General features: G+C 38.8%; 1 protein-coding gene across 1 annotated transcript in view; it reads right to left on the reverse strand.

The window, feature by feature from the left end:
• FNDC3B (fibronectin type III domain containing 3B) overlaps positions 1-17206 on the reverse strand; it is a 209527-nt gene that overhangs the window by 17428 nt on the left and 174893 nt on the right. Inside the window, exon 23 of the mRNA XM_074834262.1 lies at positions 11513-11725. Within this exon, the coding sequence (XP_074690363.1) occupies positions 11513-11725 (213 nt within the window). The remainder of the gene's footprint in view (positions 1-11512; positions 11726-17206) is intronic.

The following is a 17206-nucleotide window of genomic DNA, read 5'->3' on the forward strand; positions in this document are numbered from 1 at the left end:
GCTTTTTAGTAATAGTCATATGTTAGCCAACAATTTCTAACTGAGTCCTGACCCCCTGGGTGCTGAGCAGAATGGGGATGAGGGTAAATAAAGAGGAAGCTCACAGCATCTGGCATCAGTCCTCTGAGCCTCTGCTGGGGAACAAGAACTTACTTGCCATACTCCTGAATCTGGAGAACACTTACTCAAATACCTTAACCATTTCAGCAGATTTTAAATCACCAGGAAGCCAACAAGAGATTTGTTTTTGACCTCTCTATCTAGGTGCTAGCTTTATCCTTTGGCTTTGCATGAGATACACAGTATAACCAATTTGAGCATTTCAAAGAAACCAGGTCTGTCATGAGCTCTCAGGGACAGAAATCAATTCATATTACATTATTATTGAAATCCACGGAAGTACAAACAGAGAGATCAAGAATAATCTGTAATAAAAAGAAATGTTCAGGTAATTTAAATTGCTGAAAATGTACTCTGAGGACTAATGTGACTTACTATACCCACCGAGTTTTAGCGAGCCCCTCACCTTGATTGCAAATCAAAGATCTATGGCCACAGGTTTTTAAGAGGAGATTTTAGAGCCAATTTCCGAAGAAAAATTTTTTTTTTCAGCCTTATGCTTATACAGTTTTAAAGACTGCCTGCTGTCCCACATTTTTGAGGCTCACGTAAGCAGCTATGGCATGTTTCAAAAGGCTGCTACAGGCCTGTTCTCATGGAATAAAATTTCTTGGGATTCACTGTGTGATGAACAAAGCACGCTTATTTAGGACAGCATTAAGACTGAAGAGACAAGACTACTGTGTCTCTCTCCACTTCTTGTAGCTCAATCAGGCACCTGGTTCAGAAACCACTGCAGTACTCACAGAAGTGCAGAGACTTGTCTCTGACCCCAATCCAAGGGCAACAGATAGCAAAAAGTATGCAATGCAGTATTTTAGACTAATGGCCTCTTTGCAATCATCCGTGGAGCTAGGTAAGCAAGGGAGGGTAAATACACCTTACTAGCTAACAGACAAGCACATCCATACCCCAGTTTGGGCTTACGGTACACTTGTAGACATACTTACATAGTGAATACCAATGAGTTAGTCTTCAAATTACACTTTCACCTTTTGAATATGACTAGGGTTTCATAAAACTGCAAAAGTGATCTGGCAAAACACTTGAGCTCCTCCTGTCATTTGGGAACAGGACTAATACTGCCATCCAGTTTCCATCTCTACCCTTTTTACTTCTCTATCTCAAAAAACATCTGTAATGAAAGCGAAAACCGCTGCAGGAAAGCTTGCAGCCATGTTCAATACTCAAGCCTGAAATGGAAGCACACTTAAACCTCTGAGACCTAACCAGCTTTGAAGAAAGAGGACTTCCAATTTGGAAAGAAGAAAGGCTGATTACTAAGGCAATCAAATTCAATTGCTGTTAGGCTTTACTTGTCATAATGCTTTGTAATTGTGTTCGAAGATGCAGATCATGATCTAAGAAAAATAATGCAGATGAAACATTTTAACTTCAAATACTAGTAATTTTTTGATAATAATGTAGTATTCTCCTCATGTCTAAAGTAGGTACTTTATACTCCTCCAGAATTATTTCTGTTATTTTTAAAAATACTATAGTTATTTGATGTAGATGGCTATAGGCTTGCAACAATACATCCTACAATCTTTTTTCAGTCTCCCGGGCTTTCCGCTGAAGGACTGCAATGAACTTAAAGTTGAATCAGTGTGATCGCACATTGCTGCTGTGATGTCTGCATACATTAAAAATTGTCTAAAGTGGGATAATTTGTTCATGTTATTGCAAGTTCATCCTTTAGATCTGAAGCATTAGATTTAAATATACATCTACTTTTAAAAGCACATTTAAATGTGAACTCTCTATACCTTTGCCTTCTTGGCAAGCCTGACATTGTTCACTGTGCTTTATCCAGGTCCTGTTCCATACATTTTCTTAAGAACAAGCCAGCTTTGAGCTTGTTTGCAAGGACTTGATCCCTTACGAATTTAAAAGTTGACTTAAATCTGTGTGTGGAAAAGCTCCCATGTTCTTTATCGCCCTCTCACCTTCTTCCAGCCTCTACTCAGTTCTCCATCATATAGACAATGAGTTTTCCTTCTCAGATGCTGTGGGATGCCATAAGCATGGTTATTAACAAAGCACAGCCAACAAAAATATTTCTGGCATTTCAGGGTGATAGCTGATCTACACTGGAGAGTGGATTTTTTTCTACATCCCACTTCACTTATCTAACAGAGCTTTATGTCATTCAGAAATTGAACGTGAGAAGCCACAAGTCTCAGTCTCCACAGGGCAGCAACACAACGTGCACATCAGTGCAACTGGGAGCTGAGGAATTTGCAGAGGAGGCAGGTGTCTGGCTCAGCAGAGCCTCCCCTGTGCGCAGCTAGGCTGGAGCTGAGGGATGGGCACACGGTTGAACGTGACTGCAGCTTGACAAACTCCACTTCTTGTACCTTCAATCAAAACGGACACACTTTTAGCTGCAACGTTGAGAACTTTAAACTTCAGTGAAATTGCACCCAAATATTAATACTCTGGTGTTTGCAGTAAAGGTCCCTTAGGAGGTGGGGGAGCTAAGCCTGCTCCACCCTCCCTGAGCTGGCTGTTCCCATTCCCATGCTGCTCCTTCAATACAAACACTTATAGCGCTAGAAGATGAACTGGACTGGAGAACTGATAAAGGTTAAAGATATCTCTAGGTAGGACAGTCTTACACTGATCAGTTTCCTAGCTGGTCCAAGGCTGTGTTAAAACAATTGTATTGGTAAAACTGTGGGGATAGAATGGGGACACAGGTGGTTTAAACAAGTCCAAAGTACTCCTGTTCCTACACAGGAACACACATAGAAATACAAGTGTTTACACTTTGATTTCTTATTTCTTCATGACTCTTCCCTTTCAAGACAGACAAAACCAAAACACAAAACACACTCAAGCGTGTCTCAGCCAAGATGTGTTCGTTCTGTAACCTCTACCTTTCACATAAATCCTTGAAGTGTGCTAAATAAGCACCAAGATATTTCAATTTTCAGAGGTTTTCCCAGCTGAATTTAAAATATAGTAGGCTACATACCTTCAACTGGTACCCTGTCTTTGAAAAAAAGACCACCTCTGTGTGTTAACGGCATTCTCAATACAGTTGCATTATTATTTTTTTAAAGTTTGCACCATCTACAAGTAAATCTGTATTATTCAAATTTAATATGCTGCAGTGTTGTCTCTCCTCTCCATTAAATTAACAGCAGAAACTGAAAAGAAAGCAACTTTCTCCAGGGATGGTGACACTCCCCAGAGGCTACTTCCCCCTCATCTCACTTGAGCGATCCCAATTCTCCACTTCCCAGACATTCTCATGTTGGTCACGGATTATTCATTTACCTACACACAATGGAGGAGAGAGAACATGATGTCCTAGAATGATTGGGAGACACCACTGCTGTTAGTTTTTCATCAATACCTTTTTATTCTCAGTGAAGATCTTCTTGGAAATGTTTTACATGTTGCAGCTATTTTGTTTCCTTCACTTTAGTCACTTCCAGTCGAGCAGAGGAATATGAATGTATTCGCTCTACCTCTGCTCATTAGTTCTCAGCACATTTTAATCAGCAGGTTCCCTTTCAAACTCTTGGGTTTTGTTTATATTTTAGTAACCCATTTGTCCTTAGAACAATTTTATTTGAAAGAAAGTCTACCGTACAGCACAAAGACAGCAATCTTGAGCCAAGGTACAAAGGCTGAAATAGCCATCTGAATGATTCTGTTACTGCCTCCCAGAAAAACATGGTCATCTGCCACGGTTTTGGCTGGGGAGAAATCATTAATATAGCACTGGTCTGACCTGGCAACATGATGCTCCATTTCAGCATACACGGGCAGCTGCATAATTAGAATCTAAAGTACATGAATTTCACAAACCAACAGCTCTTTTAATATTATCACAACATCCCTGTTAGGTGCACAATTATAGCCCCCATGCCACATGCCCATTATCTGCACAATTATAGCCCCCACCTACTTCCTTAGACTATTCCTTTATTTTGTTTAAAGAACATTATCAAACACTCACTGATTTACATGATTTTCTTTCCCCACCAACAGCTCCTATACTACAAGGTGGCCCAAGGAAAGCAAAGCTTCAAAACAAAAACATCTAATTCAGAGATACAGGAGTAAAGTCAATGGCACCTTCCCCCCCCCCCCCCCCCCATTTCTGCTGTATTTTAAAATGTTCATCTCAAAGAGAGAAGCTTGATATCTGCAGTATCCCGCATCCCCACATACATCAGTGTTCCTATAACCAGTACAAGGCTGACCCAATCTTTTCAGCTTTGGGGCACCTTTCCAAGCCACTCTTTGGCATCTCTTTTGGTAGGTAGGCACTGAGGGAAGGCAAACACCTGGGCAGGGGTTCCCAAAAAAGTTTTGTGCTCCCCCAACCCTGACTTCCAGTCCTAACATGAGGTGTGGACCAAACAGATAGGATGAATTGACCCCTCTGATCTGAAGATGTTTTCTAGAAAGTATGTTTTTGAAAGCTTATAATGTATGCTTGTTCATAGTATGTTTAGGAACCAATCTCCACAATGCACTGCCAAGATAATTTTTGTTTACAGGCACAATAATAATAGTAACAGGACCCAATGAAGGATGCAACTTTTCCTTCCTTATACTTAGAAAAGGAAAACTAAGTGGAGAGTGGAAAAAGACAGGAAGAGAAGTAATAACAGTCAGATGGGAAGAGTTTTGTTTTGTTTGCTTAATTACCTAGCACATCTGCAGGCTAGACAAAGAGTACTTGCAGTGAAAAATCGATTTTTATCTTGCTTCTACTGGATCATCTTTCATCTGCTGCTGAATTTGAGCATGTAATCCATATTTACCACAGATACTCACTTGTCAGATGTCTGGAATTATTGAAAATGGAGATGCCTTAACCTACAGAAGCTCCCCCATAGCAAGAAAAATTACTTTTTTGGAAGGAGCTTCTGGGCACACTCAGGAGGAATGGAAGACAGCTCAGCAAAGTGCCTGACAGATGATTTCTGTGTGCAGCCACATCAGATGCCAAGGAACAGATAGGAAGGATAATACTGACCACAACTTAATGTGAATTAACAGCATGTGAATGAAAGATCTGGGAGAAATTCAGGAGAACATCCAATGGCCTGTTGAAACTATACAATTGGGAAGAAATAGATTACTAGGCAGCTACCAATACCATGACTTGCAATGGTAATGTGTTAATAATTAACAGTAGATATAAATAAGTGTGGGCTTAACAAAGCTAAAACCAAAAGAGAACAAAATGCAGTTCAGCAGTAGCAAATGAATGCTCTTACAGCTATATGCATTTTTATCTTCCTTGTGCAGCACTACAATCCACTTTTCTAGTATGGCAGCAACTAACAGTGTCTATGAACCTTAAAATGAAACTCATTCAACACGTCGTGTTCACAACTATTTACTGACATGACAGTCTCAGTAAGCTGTTTTGGCAATGCTTGCTAAGGAAGTCAAGCATAGTCTCTAGTTCACCAACTTCAGCAAAATGAAGTTGGAACCTAAAGATGTGCTTTTGGAAAACTGGCCACCATGATCCTGTTGCTCTAAGCTGAACCCCATTACCACTTTAAATATTAAACGGTCATTTACTCTGGTTAAGGCATTATTTTTCCTATGAGGTTGTTACAGATGTGCAGAAAACAGATTTCATTAGTGACAATCTTTGGTCTAGACACTGTTCTTATTTATGATCTGCTGCCTGGAATATTCCGTTACACCCATGAAGTCTGAAGTACCTGCAGATGTACATGGATCAAAAGGCAAGAGAAAAATTGGTCCACTGTGTTTCTATGTAGTTAACTACTAAATTTCCTACCAAACCAGGGATTCTTTGAAAATACTTATGGAATAGCATCTAATTCTGTGTCTCACTGGATTCCTAATAGCTGAAACATCTCATCTCAAACATTTAACGTAGTTTTCTCACACTTCACTTTGTCTCAAAAGATGATGCACAGTTAACTCATATCTACCAAAAATGTTTTACTCCTGTTTCTAGGAACAGAGATGAAATGCATTAACAAGTTAAGCTTCTTACACTTGGAACAGATCTTCCTCCTCTTTTGCATTTGCACAGCACTTACTGCAAAGCCCCAATTATCTGATTAGAATGCTCTTAATATAAATATCATTACTGTCAATAGCAATACTCATTTACACAATACAACAATATGAAGAAGACAGACTTCTCTGAATGTTAGCTTTCTGTATTTAGCCAGGCTTGCAGAGTGAACTGCAGCATGCCATATGTCTTGGTGCTCATTCTTTATTTCCTTTCATTGTTGTTTTACCCAATATGAAAATGATATTTCCTGCAGGTTTTTGCAAGGATATGTTAATGTATCTAATTTTGTATTTTAATAGAATTTCACAAGCCAGTAGGCCTGATACATATCAGTAATTGCTGCCAAAATGGGTGTAAATTGTCTTGATCAAATCATGAGTGTAAACATTTTTTTAATTAGACTGCTTGCAACTTGCAGTAACCAGATAATGATTATGCTAGTCATCAGGCGAAGGCAGCACATTTATTGATTTATCTCTGTTTCTATTCTACCTTCCTTCATGTTAATGCAGAGCAAACATATGTGTTGAGGCTCATACATATGACCACTCTCTAACACATGGAGACTGTATTTGGCACGAACCATTCTGCAAAGACTGGTGCTTAGACCAAACCACCTGATACAATATTCCACTTCCACAGCCAGGGAAACCACAATGGACACAGTGACAGACTGTCTCCGTTTCATTTGTGTGTTCTCTGCTGTTTGTTAGACTCCTTCAGGGAGTAACTAGGTCACAAAAACTGTGATGGAAAGAAGGGAAAACAGTTTCTTCTGCTATATACAACTTCAGCATGCTTGGGGAGAAAAGGTTTCCAGCACCACCAGGTCAAGACAACAGAAGGGTGGGAGAATCACTGGAAGAGCCAGGAGCTTCATAAAACTGAACCTTTCTGCAGAAAAAATTAGTCCATCTGCATCTCTGCACTGGCTTTACTGTTTACTGTTCAAAGCATGTTTTAATTTTCCTTGGAAACCACCTCCTGACAAGTGCTTTTTGGTTACTCTCACCTTATAAAAATTTACGTCAGTATTTTCCAATATATTTTTCTCTTTCTTATAGGCTTTCTATAAGCAGTCAAAAAGCTCACCACACAATTGAAAAAGACAGTACTACAGGAGCATCACTAACATCTGGCTTAGCAGGCACTGAAACAGATGGGACAACACATCTCCCCTGGATACCATATTCATATTCAGGCTCTGATCACAACCTACCAAACAGGAGCGAGGAAAGACAACCTGAGCCACTGAAAGGCAGCTGAGAGTCTACCAAGCTTACAGCTCAGATGTCCTCTGCTTCCTGCACTGTGATAACAGGCACTCCTGGGACAAGGAATGCGAGGGGTGATGCCTCCTGAAATAAATGTTCGAGTTAAGGAAAATTCTCCAAGTAGAAGAATTCAATTCGAGGGATTATGTCATTTGGTTACCAATGTTATTTCTCCCCTGGAGTTGCTAGAAGTTTCCAGGACTATATTGATGTATGGGTATGGCCTTTGGGACAATCCTGTCCTAACCAGAAAAACTGTGTGCACAATGACTGCGTCCAATTAATATTTACAGTCATTAGCCAAGTGCTATTTTGTGATCATTTTTTCATTCGTATTGAAGACTAATATCTCCTTAAATGGCAAGCACGTATAGTTTAGTGAGGTATTTTAGAACAGTTTAATACCCTCATAACTATTTTTTCATATGATATGAAAGGGAAATACTACTACTGTTTACCCGGTGATATGGGGTCGTAACTCATTTATTCAGTAAATAATGATAACAAAAGCAGTTAGAATGCCAGGAAACACCATCCCTCACAATTCACTTATAAAAGCAGAATTACTAAGAACTGTCAATGATCCTTCATCAATATTTTTAAAGAATATGTTTAGGTTGCTTCTTAGCCAACCTTACCGATGATTCTCCCTTAAAATATAATGATATGTATTTTTACTTGGATTTCATACATATATGGAAATCACAGAATTCATCTCAACCGCAATACGTATTCATCTAAAAGAAACACAGGCAACTGACAAATGACCCACTAATAACGTACTTGCTAATTCTCTCTTTCAGACTGGATATTGTAAGCGTTTTAAGACACTGAGAGGTACAATTAGTTGTTGGAACAACTAAAGACTAATTACCAGTACAGGAAAAAAAATCAAAAGCATTGCTACGATTAGGTTCATTTGTTTCACTTGGAGAGAAAAAATCCACAGTATTCTGGATGATAGTGCAATTTGATAAACATGATTTTCTTGACATTACTAGAGTTAGGAAATGAAGTCACAACTGATAGTTTATTTTAAAAAGAAAGAAATTTTATAGTCCTCTTTACATAAAGGTCAACTACTCTCAGCCAGCGTTCCCATGTACTGTGTTTTCTAGAAACAGATTTTTCTTCATTTCCACTTAATGATACACATAATTGAAAGGACAAGAGATGCTAATTTGATCTTCCTAAATGTCACACACTGAAGAGCAAATGAGAGCTAAAGCAAGTACATTTCTGATGTGCACACCTTTTCAAGGCCCTACATTAATCAGTGTCAGGAGATTTCCAAGTATTTTGTTTCACAGGTCTTGCAATCAATGAAACATTTAGTCTCCAACAACTGGCCTGTTATACCTCATTACAGCATGGAGAAGTTAAAAACAAATCTTAATGACCAAGACACATTCAAGAGCACTGGCTGACTATCACTGCATAAAACTGGAGCTGAATCTTTACAAAAAGGCCATTAAAGCTATCAGGGTCAGAATCTGACTTGCTGGCAACTTTCTTTTTTAAAAAGAATTCACTCATCTTTGTATTTCTGCTTGTGAAGATGTTTCAATGGCATTTTAAAACTAACTTCTATTTTAAACCTCATCAGTAAGCAACATTACAATAAGCAAACTTCATGCCCAGATTCACCAAAGAAGAGAAAACTGTAATACTGAGCTGAGGGATTTCAGTATAAAGCTGATAAAAGTAATTTCAGATGTTCAGAGAAGGTGATAAGTAATGATATCTTCCAAAAGACTCAGGATATGAGAGGTCAGTTCTAAGTTATCCATGTTCATGCCACAGCCTCTTCCCCAGAGTCAGGTGTTATCTCTTCTCTAAACAGAGGGGAAACCATGGAACCTTCCTACAACCCTTTCAAACCACAAAAAGGCTCAAAAACATCACTCTAGATCATTTATTCAGTGTTATTTTTCACCAGAGACTAGCATTTAATTATTACATTAGATGTCCACAGTTTACCTGCATTAGTCTGTTACAGCACCACACTATCAAAGAGGCCAGTGATGCTCAAAAAAACCCCTGTATTCCAATATTTTTCACAAGCATACACGACTGAGTAACCCCTCAGTTACGATGGGGTTTATTTTATGAGAATGATCTAAGAGAGGACTCCTATCTCTGTAACTAACTGCTCTTTCTACCAATTCATGTGTGGGCTGTCATCCTCTGCTCATTAGGAATGATAGCTGCCCTGAATGTACAAAACTTCACCACTGTATCCTTTCAGGAACATCTCTCATTGTGATTGATACACACAATGGGGTCAAAAAGGGACTGTCAGATAAGGAACAAATAAATACATCTTATTACCATGACCTGGCAGCTCCAACGGTTCTCAAGCACAGCACCTGACACAGACAACGGGGCACCCATTTTACTCCTCTGCCATGCCCCCCTCGGCACGAGGGCTCGGGGCTATGGCTCATTTCAGATATTATCTGAACTAATTGCTACAGTCCCAACTGCCAAAGGAAGCCAATTCATCCAAGGACTCTGATCAAGCAGTAGGAGACAGTACAATGTACATGAGTAGTTTCTCTGCATCTTTGGGAGCTCATGTGGATTATAAACCAAATTTAAAGCTAAGAAAACCTAGTAGATTAACAAGTTAAAATTCCTGCTAATTAACAGCTTTTAAGAGACCATTTGCAGTGGGAGAAGTTTGTTCAAAAGGCAAAGGATGATGCTAAAGCCTTGTGCAAAAGCAAAGGGGAAAAAGCTTTCCTTCTCTGCTGCCAGGTAACGTAACGTATTTTATTCTTAAAAGGAAACTTACTATTTTCTCCAACATAAAAACAGGTTTAAAACAATTTAGTTCTTCACCATCCTACCTGCAGTGCTACATGAAAGCAAACAAAAGAAGCCTGCTGGATGTTTCTTTAGAGCTGACTTGATCACATGCTGCTGCAGGTGATGGGCTCCTGCCAAGCATCATTGCACTCTGAAGGAACTGTTTTTCAGTCAGACTTTCAAATGGGCATTTATATTCATTGGACACCTCTCAGTATTAATACAGAGAAGCATGTACCCTCTCTGCATCAGTACAGTTGAGATACTGGGAGGTATTTAGGCATTATTCATGGTGGTTTTATTACTTACAATTAGAGCTTTTGGGCCAGAACTTCAGCTGGCATAAACTCAACACAGCTCTATTTAAATTAAAGGAATCATGCTAATTTATACCAAATTATGATCTTGTACTGAAGGTCTCTAAGGATTATCCACTTGATACGTCAGTTATTTTACCTAATTAAACTAGTTGAGCGTGTTTCTTAGTAAATTATGAGCCTTCTATGATAATTTACTCATTAAAGAGCTCAGACTGCTAGGCAATATTCACATATTGTCTTTCTTCCCTTTTTTTATTATTATCCCATCACAACTTTGGAGCTACATTATAAAATCTTCCCATACAAGGTTTGCATGAGAAAATACTTTTTGCTGAGCACTGACTGTTTAATGTTCATTTCTTGCACACTTAAAGCTCTCATGGCTTTGAAGAAAATTTTAGGGAAGTGAAACATGGTGGATGAGATCTTCTGCATCCTTATTTCATAATTATTGTGTAGCTACCAAGCTGATGCCAAGCTCATATTTTCTAATGCTCCAAAATATTACAGCTGTAAAATCCTGACCTTCAAGTTGCCCAAAAAACCTTGTTCTGCTCAGTTTTGCCTTTCCTAGACATCTGATTCCGTAACCATTTGTTTAATTAATACACACAGCACGTTGGGTGCAATATCTTTGTTTTGTATATTCTGAAGGGTAAACCACTATGACCCTGAAATTTGATATTATGTTTTATTGGCAGAGGGGCCAAGGTTTCCCTAAAATTTCAACAGTACAGCACTGATTTCAGTGGTTCTATAACAACTTTAACAGCTTTGTAACATAATTTGCTCGGTTAGACTACAGGCACAGAATCACTATTAAAACAGTATTTTGTATATATTTGTAGGTATGAAGTGATCAGGAAAAAAAGCTTTTTTTCTTACTGTGATTCACAACTGCATTATGATGAACCAGAATTCATTTTCATTAACACAAGATTCATATCTCTTACCTTTTATTTCTGTCTTCTATTTGCAAGATATAGACCATGTCATCAGCAGCGTGAAGCTTGGAACTGCTGTCTGCCCATTTCAGCTTCAGGCTCTGAGGACCTGCTGCAGCACACTCTATCCGAGGAGGTAAGGGTGGTAACGGCCTAGTTTTTGCTTTAATAAAGTGGCTAAATGGTCCAGCTCCAATTTCATTGACAGCCTGGATCCTGATCCTAAAATGAACAACAAAAAAGGTTAACTGTTAAATAAAATGCTTTCACAAGGTTCTTGGTATAAAAAAGTCTCAAGAAACAAAACAGGCTTCTGGACCTGACTGTTCTGTCACTAACACAGTGCCTGCTTCTAGCTACCAGTGCTTTGCTTTGGCAAAATGATGTTTATATTGTCAGAGCTGCAGTGAAGGTTTCAAGAAATGGAGTAAAGCAGAGGGGGGAAGATTTGGGTAAGCAATGTCAGAACCTGATGGCAGTCCCTTTAACCACATGAACAAGCGACAGCAGCACAGATAAAGTGCAACCTGGAAAACATGCAGTGTGTAACTACGTATAAACAAAATGAAGAAGTGTGTTGTGGTTGTCTAACAAAAGTCATGGACTAATTTAGGTGAAATTATTAAGTGAAAGCATTGGTGTCACTGCCATGAAACCCATTTCCATGGTGGTAAATATCTCTGAAGACCAAAGAACAGTATTATTTCAGTGTGTGCAGCATCTCACAAAGCACAATATTTAAGTACATGAAACTGTACTGGGAAGGACTAACCAATAAGGTTAAATCCACAAACCTTCTACATGTCTTATACAAGCTGTGGAAATATTAACCATCAGTGAACTATCTATTAGATCAAATAAGAGTTGGACTGAAGTCACTCTCACAATATGCACAAAAGCTCTTGAGCCATGTGAATCGCATCAAGGACATTTAGAAGAAGAGAAAAGCAGACCACCTACCTAGTCATAGAAGTTTTAATTTGGGAATACTCTTAAGATTAAGCCAGTCTTCTAAATTCTATAAGATAACTCCTGGCTTCTGCTTTGTCACTCTCTTATCTGTCTGCACCTTAGTTTAATAATTTGCACAATGAGAATCTGCTTATAGGAATAAGTGAAGAGTTTTTTACTATGGTAACAACAACAACATCATAACAAAGATGTGAAATATGCATTTTGAAAGAGCTTTGAGGACTATGTGAATAGAAATATTGGTACAGACGAGCCTGAAAGGTTTCAGAAGTTTGTTAAATCAAAGTGAAAATAAGAGGAAACAGGATGGGCAAACTAATTATTTTTTTTAGATAGTTCAGCCCAGTTCAGATAGCTGGACAGGTGCCATTTACTTTGGAAATTCTGTGCAGAGCAGCCTAGCATTTTCTCATGGGAAAAGACTCTCTACAAGAAGCGTTGCTTCTTCTCAAAACTATCAGCCACCAAGAAGTCAGAAGTCCCTGGGGAAGGTGGTAGGGGTAGAAGGGAGAAGAGCAGAACCTGGTATACCCCTATGACCGCCTGCTTCAGAGAAAACAGACAATAAAAATAGAACTGTCTTTGGTTGGCATAGCTACTTATTTTGAGTGAAGTACATAAAGCGATGTGAATTCATATAAACAACATGGAAAAATTACTTTGGTTTGAACAGCAAGTTTTCAGTTCTACCATTAGAAAAAGATTAGGTAGAGTTAAAGGGATGGGGAAAAATCCTCCAGAGAACAATATTCCCTATTAAAAAAACTCCTCAAAACCGTATTTTCTGCAGTTTCAATAAAAAGGGTTAAATGATTAATAAACATATTGCAAAATAATAGAGCTTTATCTACTGATTAGGCAGCTAAAGTAATTGTACACTGTAATAATGCACCATGTTTACACAGTCATGTGTAAATATGTGGTTAAACCTTTGCTTATTGACCTAGCCATTAACAAGGGTGAAGTATTGCTTGGCGTGGAGCTGCATTTTCCTTTTAACCTTCCTTTTAGTTTCAGGAAATGCATCCTGGCCACCTTACAACACTATACAAAGGTGATTTCATTGTCGTCTTCCAAAATGGAGGATGGTAGGATGAAAGAAAGTTCCAGTGGGAACCTCCTCTGCAACTGCTGCCTACAAGCATTTGACATAAAAAGAACAAAAGGCTTCTCAAGTATCTTACGATGTGTAATTAATATAGGCATTGATTTTATTTCATATTATGTTATTGCTTTGCTTCAGATTGAAAAAGTCATTACATAAATATTTAATAGGCTTTCCAGTAAAAAAAAAAAAGTGAAAACTTCCTGAGTTTTCACTGGATTCTGGCAAGTTATTCATTAGCATATGCACATAAACAGTAACAGCTACATTACAAAATGCTACTACTGTTTTGTAGATTGATTACAGCCACACAGTCTAGAGCACATAGCCTTTTTTATTTTCTTTTATTTTGTATTATCCAAAGTCCCAGAAACAACAAAGCCTCTCCTGTCCTCAAGCATCGTAACTTTAACTCATTTCCAAAGAGCAGCCACCACACTGGAAAACAAGCACTGATTGAAATTAATCTCTCTCAAATATCACATCACATTTCTTAAGCAGAAGCTGGTAGATGTGCTTTTTAGATATTGTATGAACACATATCTGCATTTACTTGTCTTCCCTTTGCCAGGTGTTTGCACAAGGTAAAATTGTGTTTCTTCCTCTTCCCTCTGTTGTTGCTTTCATGTGCTGCATGGTGTTCTTGATCCCACCTCCAACAGCCACAAATATGCACAGCCCCTACCACCACTTCTGACTTTGGAGCACAGTAAGACTGATGGAAACTCTTAAGCCTTAATATAGAGACAGGCATCTTTCCAGATGAAGGATGATGCTGGGAAAGCAAGAATTCATCTATTTGACTCTAACATGGCTGGATGTGGCTACTCTTTTTCTGCTGATTACACCACCATAAAACTCTTTGTAAACTGCCACTCTCACTCCCAAGTCCTGAGCTTTCTCAGACACACATAAACAATTAGTTTTGGTTTTCTGTGCACATGGCAGTGTAACCCAGACCCAGCTCTCACCTCCCTCTGAACCACAGCAGCATCTCCTCAACGGATATTAGGCCTTGGAAAAGTCCATAGGGAAGGGAACAAGGAAGAAGGGAAAAAGAAAGGGGAGAAAGGAGGATCATCTGGAAGAGGAGGAAGAGCACACAGTGGTGGGAGCATCTTTGCTCAAGCTCAGGTGCTTTCTCATGACCCTGCCACAGCCTATGACACCCTGAGCTCCCCCAGCTCAGCAACACAGCCATAGCAGGTAAGGTAACTTCCACAATTCAGTGGAAACCAATTGCTGTCTGCAGAACTGATACTGGGAAAAGTAATTTTTTTTTTTTTTTTGTGGAAAAGTAGCATATAGATATGTAGAAATATTTGCAATAAAATCACTTCCTGAATTCCTTTCAACTTTTTCACTAATGGTTTCTAAGTTAAAATACCCCAAACACCATCTTGGAAAGGTGGTTTCAAAATCTGACAATCACAATTTGAAAGTAAGTTTTTTGAGAATGTAGAGACTATATTTAGGGATAGTACCTACTTCTGCAGACCCTAGACCAGCATTTGTATTCATTCTAACATTTTCCCACTGCATCTTTTAAACATTTAGGAAAAAAATAGATCAGACTAGGCAAATTTAGAAACCATCAGAAGATCTTTAACAGACCATTCAATCTTATAAGATTCTTGACCCAGGAAAATAAACACACTAAACAGGATGCTATTTTCAGATTGGTCACAAAATCATTTGTGTAGTACTCCAACAAACTGAAAAATTAACTTTTGAATTAATCTTAAGAGTCTGACATGAGAAGAGTTTGATTCGCTAGTTCTCATAAGTGGAATACCACTAGTTGCAATACACAAGCCTGTGGAAACCTGTAGGAGTTAAAATGCCATGGGCTTTGCAAGGGAGGAGGAGAAGCAGTATGCTCCACCTTCATCATCACCACTGCCATACACATCCCCCGGGACCAGCCAGCCCCACAGGTCCCCAATTAGACTGCACTCTTCTGGGGCTGGAACAAGACTTTGTTTTACACTCTGAAGCATAAATTCGGTTTTATAAGCCACTTCAGCATTGCTAACTTGAGCATCCATGTGCATCCTTTTTTCCATCTTGGAAAATCTTTTCCTCAATACAGTTCAGAAATTTAAAATGTCTAGAATTTTTAATCTTAAATCAAATTAAAATTGCGTTGCTATTAAAATTTAATAAGGCCCTGTATCTTTCTGTAAACTATGTAACTTCAGAAGAAAACAAGCAGTCTTAAAAATCAGAAGGTGTTCTGCAGTGAAGTATCTCAACAGCACAGCACAATTAACTACGGAAAGTGTTGAGTGAAGCTTGGGAACAGAGTGTAACAGAAAACTAATATCTATTACTGTTGAATACTTATTTATTGTGGAATATTTATTAAATCACTTCTAGTTACATCAGTTCACAGAAAACCAGTCCAAGTATTATTACCTTATAGTCAGAGCTTCCAGAGTTTCATGGCTATGTCAATAAAATGGAAAGACTGCAGAACTCTGAGATATTTCTGCAGCTGCTCACCAGCAATGATGTTTACATAGTGCTTTCGCAAAGCATCTGCTTTTTACAACAGGAGTGCTGGTCTGTGTCTGACACTGGAGAAGTCCTCTTGAAATCAGCCCTACTCTGGCCATTAGCAGCACAGCAGAGGCACGCCCCAGTTCCTCCTGCCCTGAATGTATTCTGGGATGCAAATCCTTCTTGTGGCATGCTGGCGGGGTTTGCTACTAAGACACAGAAACCATCACACTTTTCAGCTTTGAGCCGACCTCCGCAAAGAGCCTGGAGTTTGCTCAGCGTGTACTTGAGTTGCTCATGTACCGCCATTCCCACACAGAAGCTGGAAGCTGCAGAGCAATGACAGACCTAAGCTAACAAGTCCAACGGAGTGGACACACATAGACACGCTGTTAGAATCACACCGCTATGCAAAACAACGTTCCTTTCCAATTTTGAACTTGATAGATTCATAACTGCCAAGATTTGCTCTCAATTTTGGGTTCCCACAAACAAAAACACTGACAGTGAAATTCCAATGCAACTAAAACATATAAGCTCTTTGCTGATTTACTTCAAAGTCTGCTAAAGCTTTGGCAAGAGAGCTCAGAGTCTCAAACCCAGTAGTGTTTGGCTTGTTTAGTCTAGGAAAAACAAGGCCTGGAAGAAAACACATTCACTGCTTTTAAACACAGCAGGGAATAAACAAGAGAGAGAGAAGAGCTAGTTGAGTTAAACAATGTTGACATGAAAAGAAAAAACACTGGTGAACAAATTTAGAGAATGAGATCAGTGATGTTCTGAAACACTCTACTGATGAGAACAGGGAGGGCAAAACCCCACCACTTTTTAGCATACAGCTTGATAAACATGTTTCTTATGGATACATTTATCAGGGACCAGACGTTCCATGATGAAAGACAGGTGTCAAGATAGGCCTGAAGAAAAAATATCAATGAAAGACTTAACGATCGATAGCAAAAACACTTTGACATGTCTATTTTTATTAGCAGAAAAATACTTCAAACTATAGATGAGGTACTTTTGCAATTCGACTGCAGTCACTTGTCTTTCCTGACAGGCATGAGATGCAAGATTTGGGGGTTTCTTTCTCTTGTTTTGTTAAAGAAAAGAGCTTTCATATA

The sequence above is a fragment of the Strix aluco genome, chromosome 9, assembly GCF_031877795.1.
Source record: "Strix aluco isolate bStrAlu1 chromosome 9, bStrAlu1.hap1, whole genome shotgun sequence".
NCBI classification, from domain to species: Eukaryota; Metazoa; Chordata; class Aves; order Strigiformes; family Strigidae; genus Strix; species Strix aluco.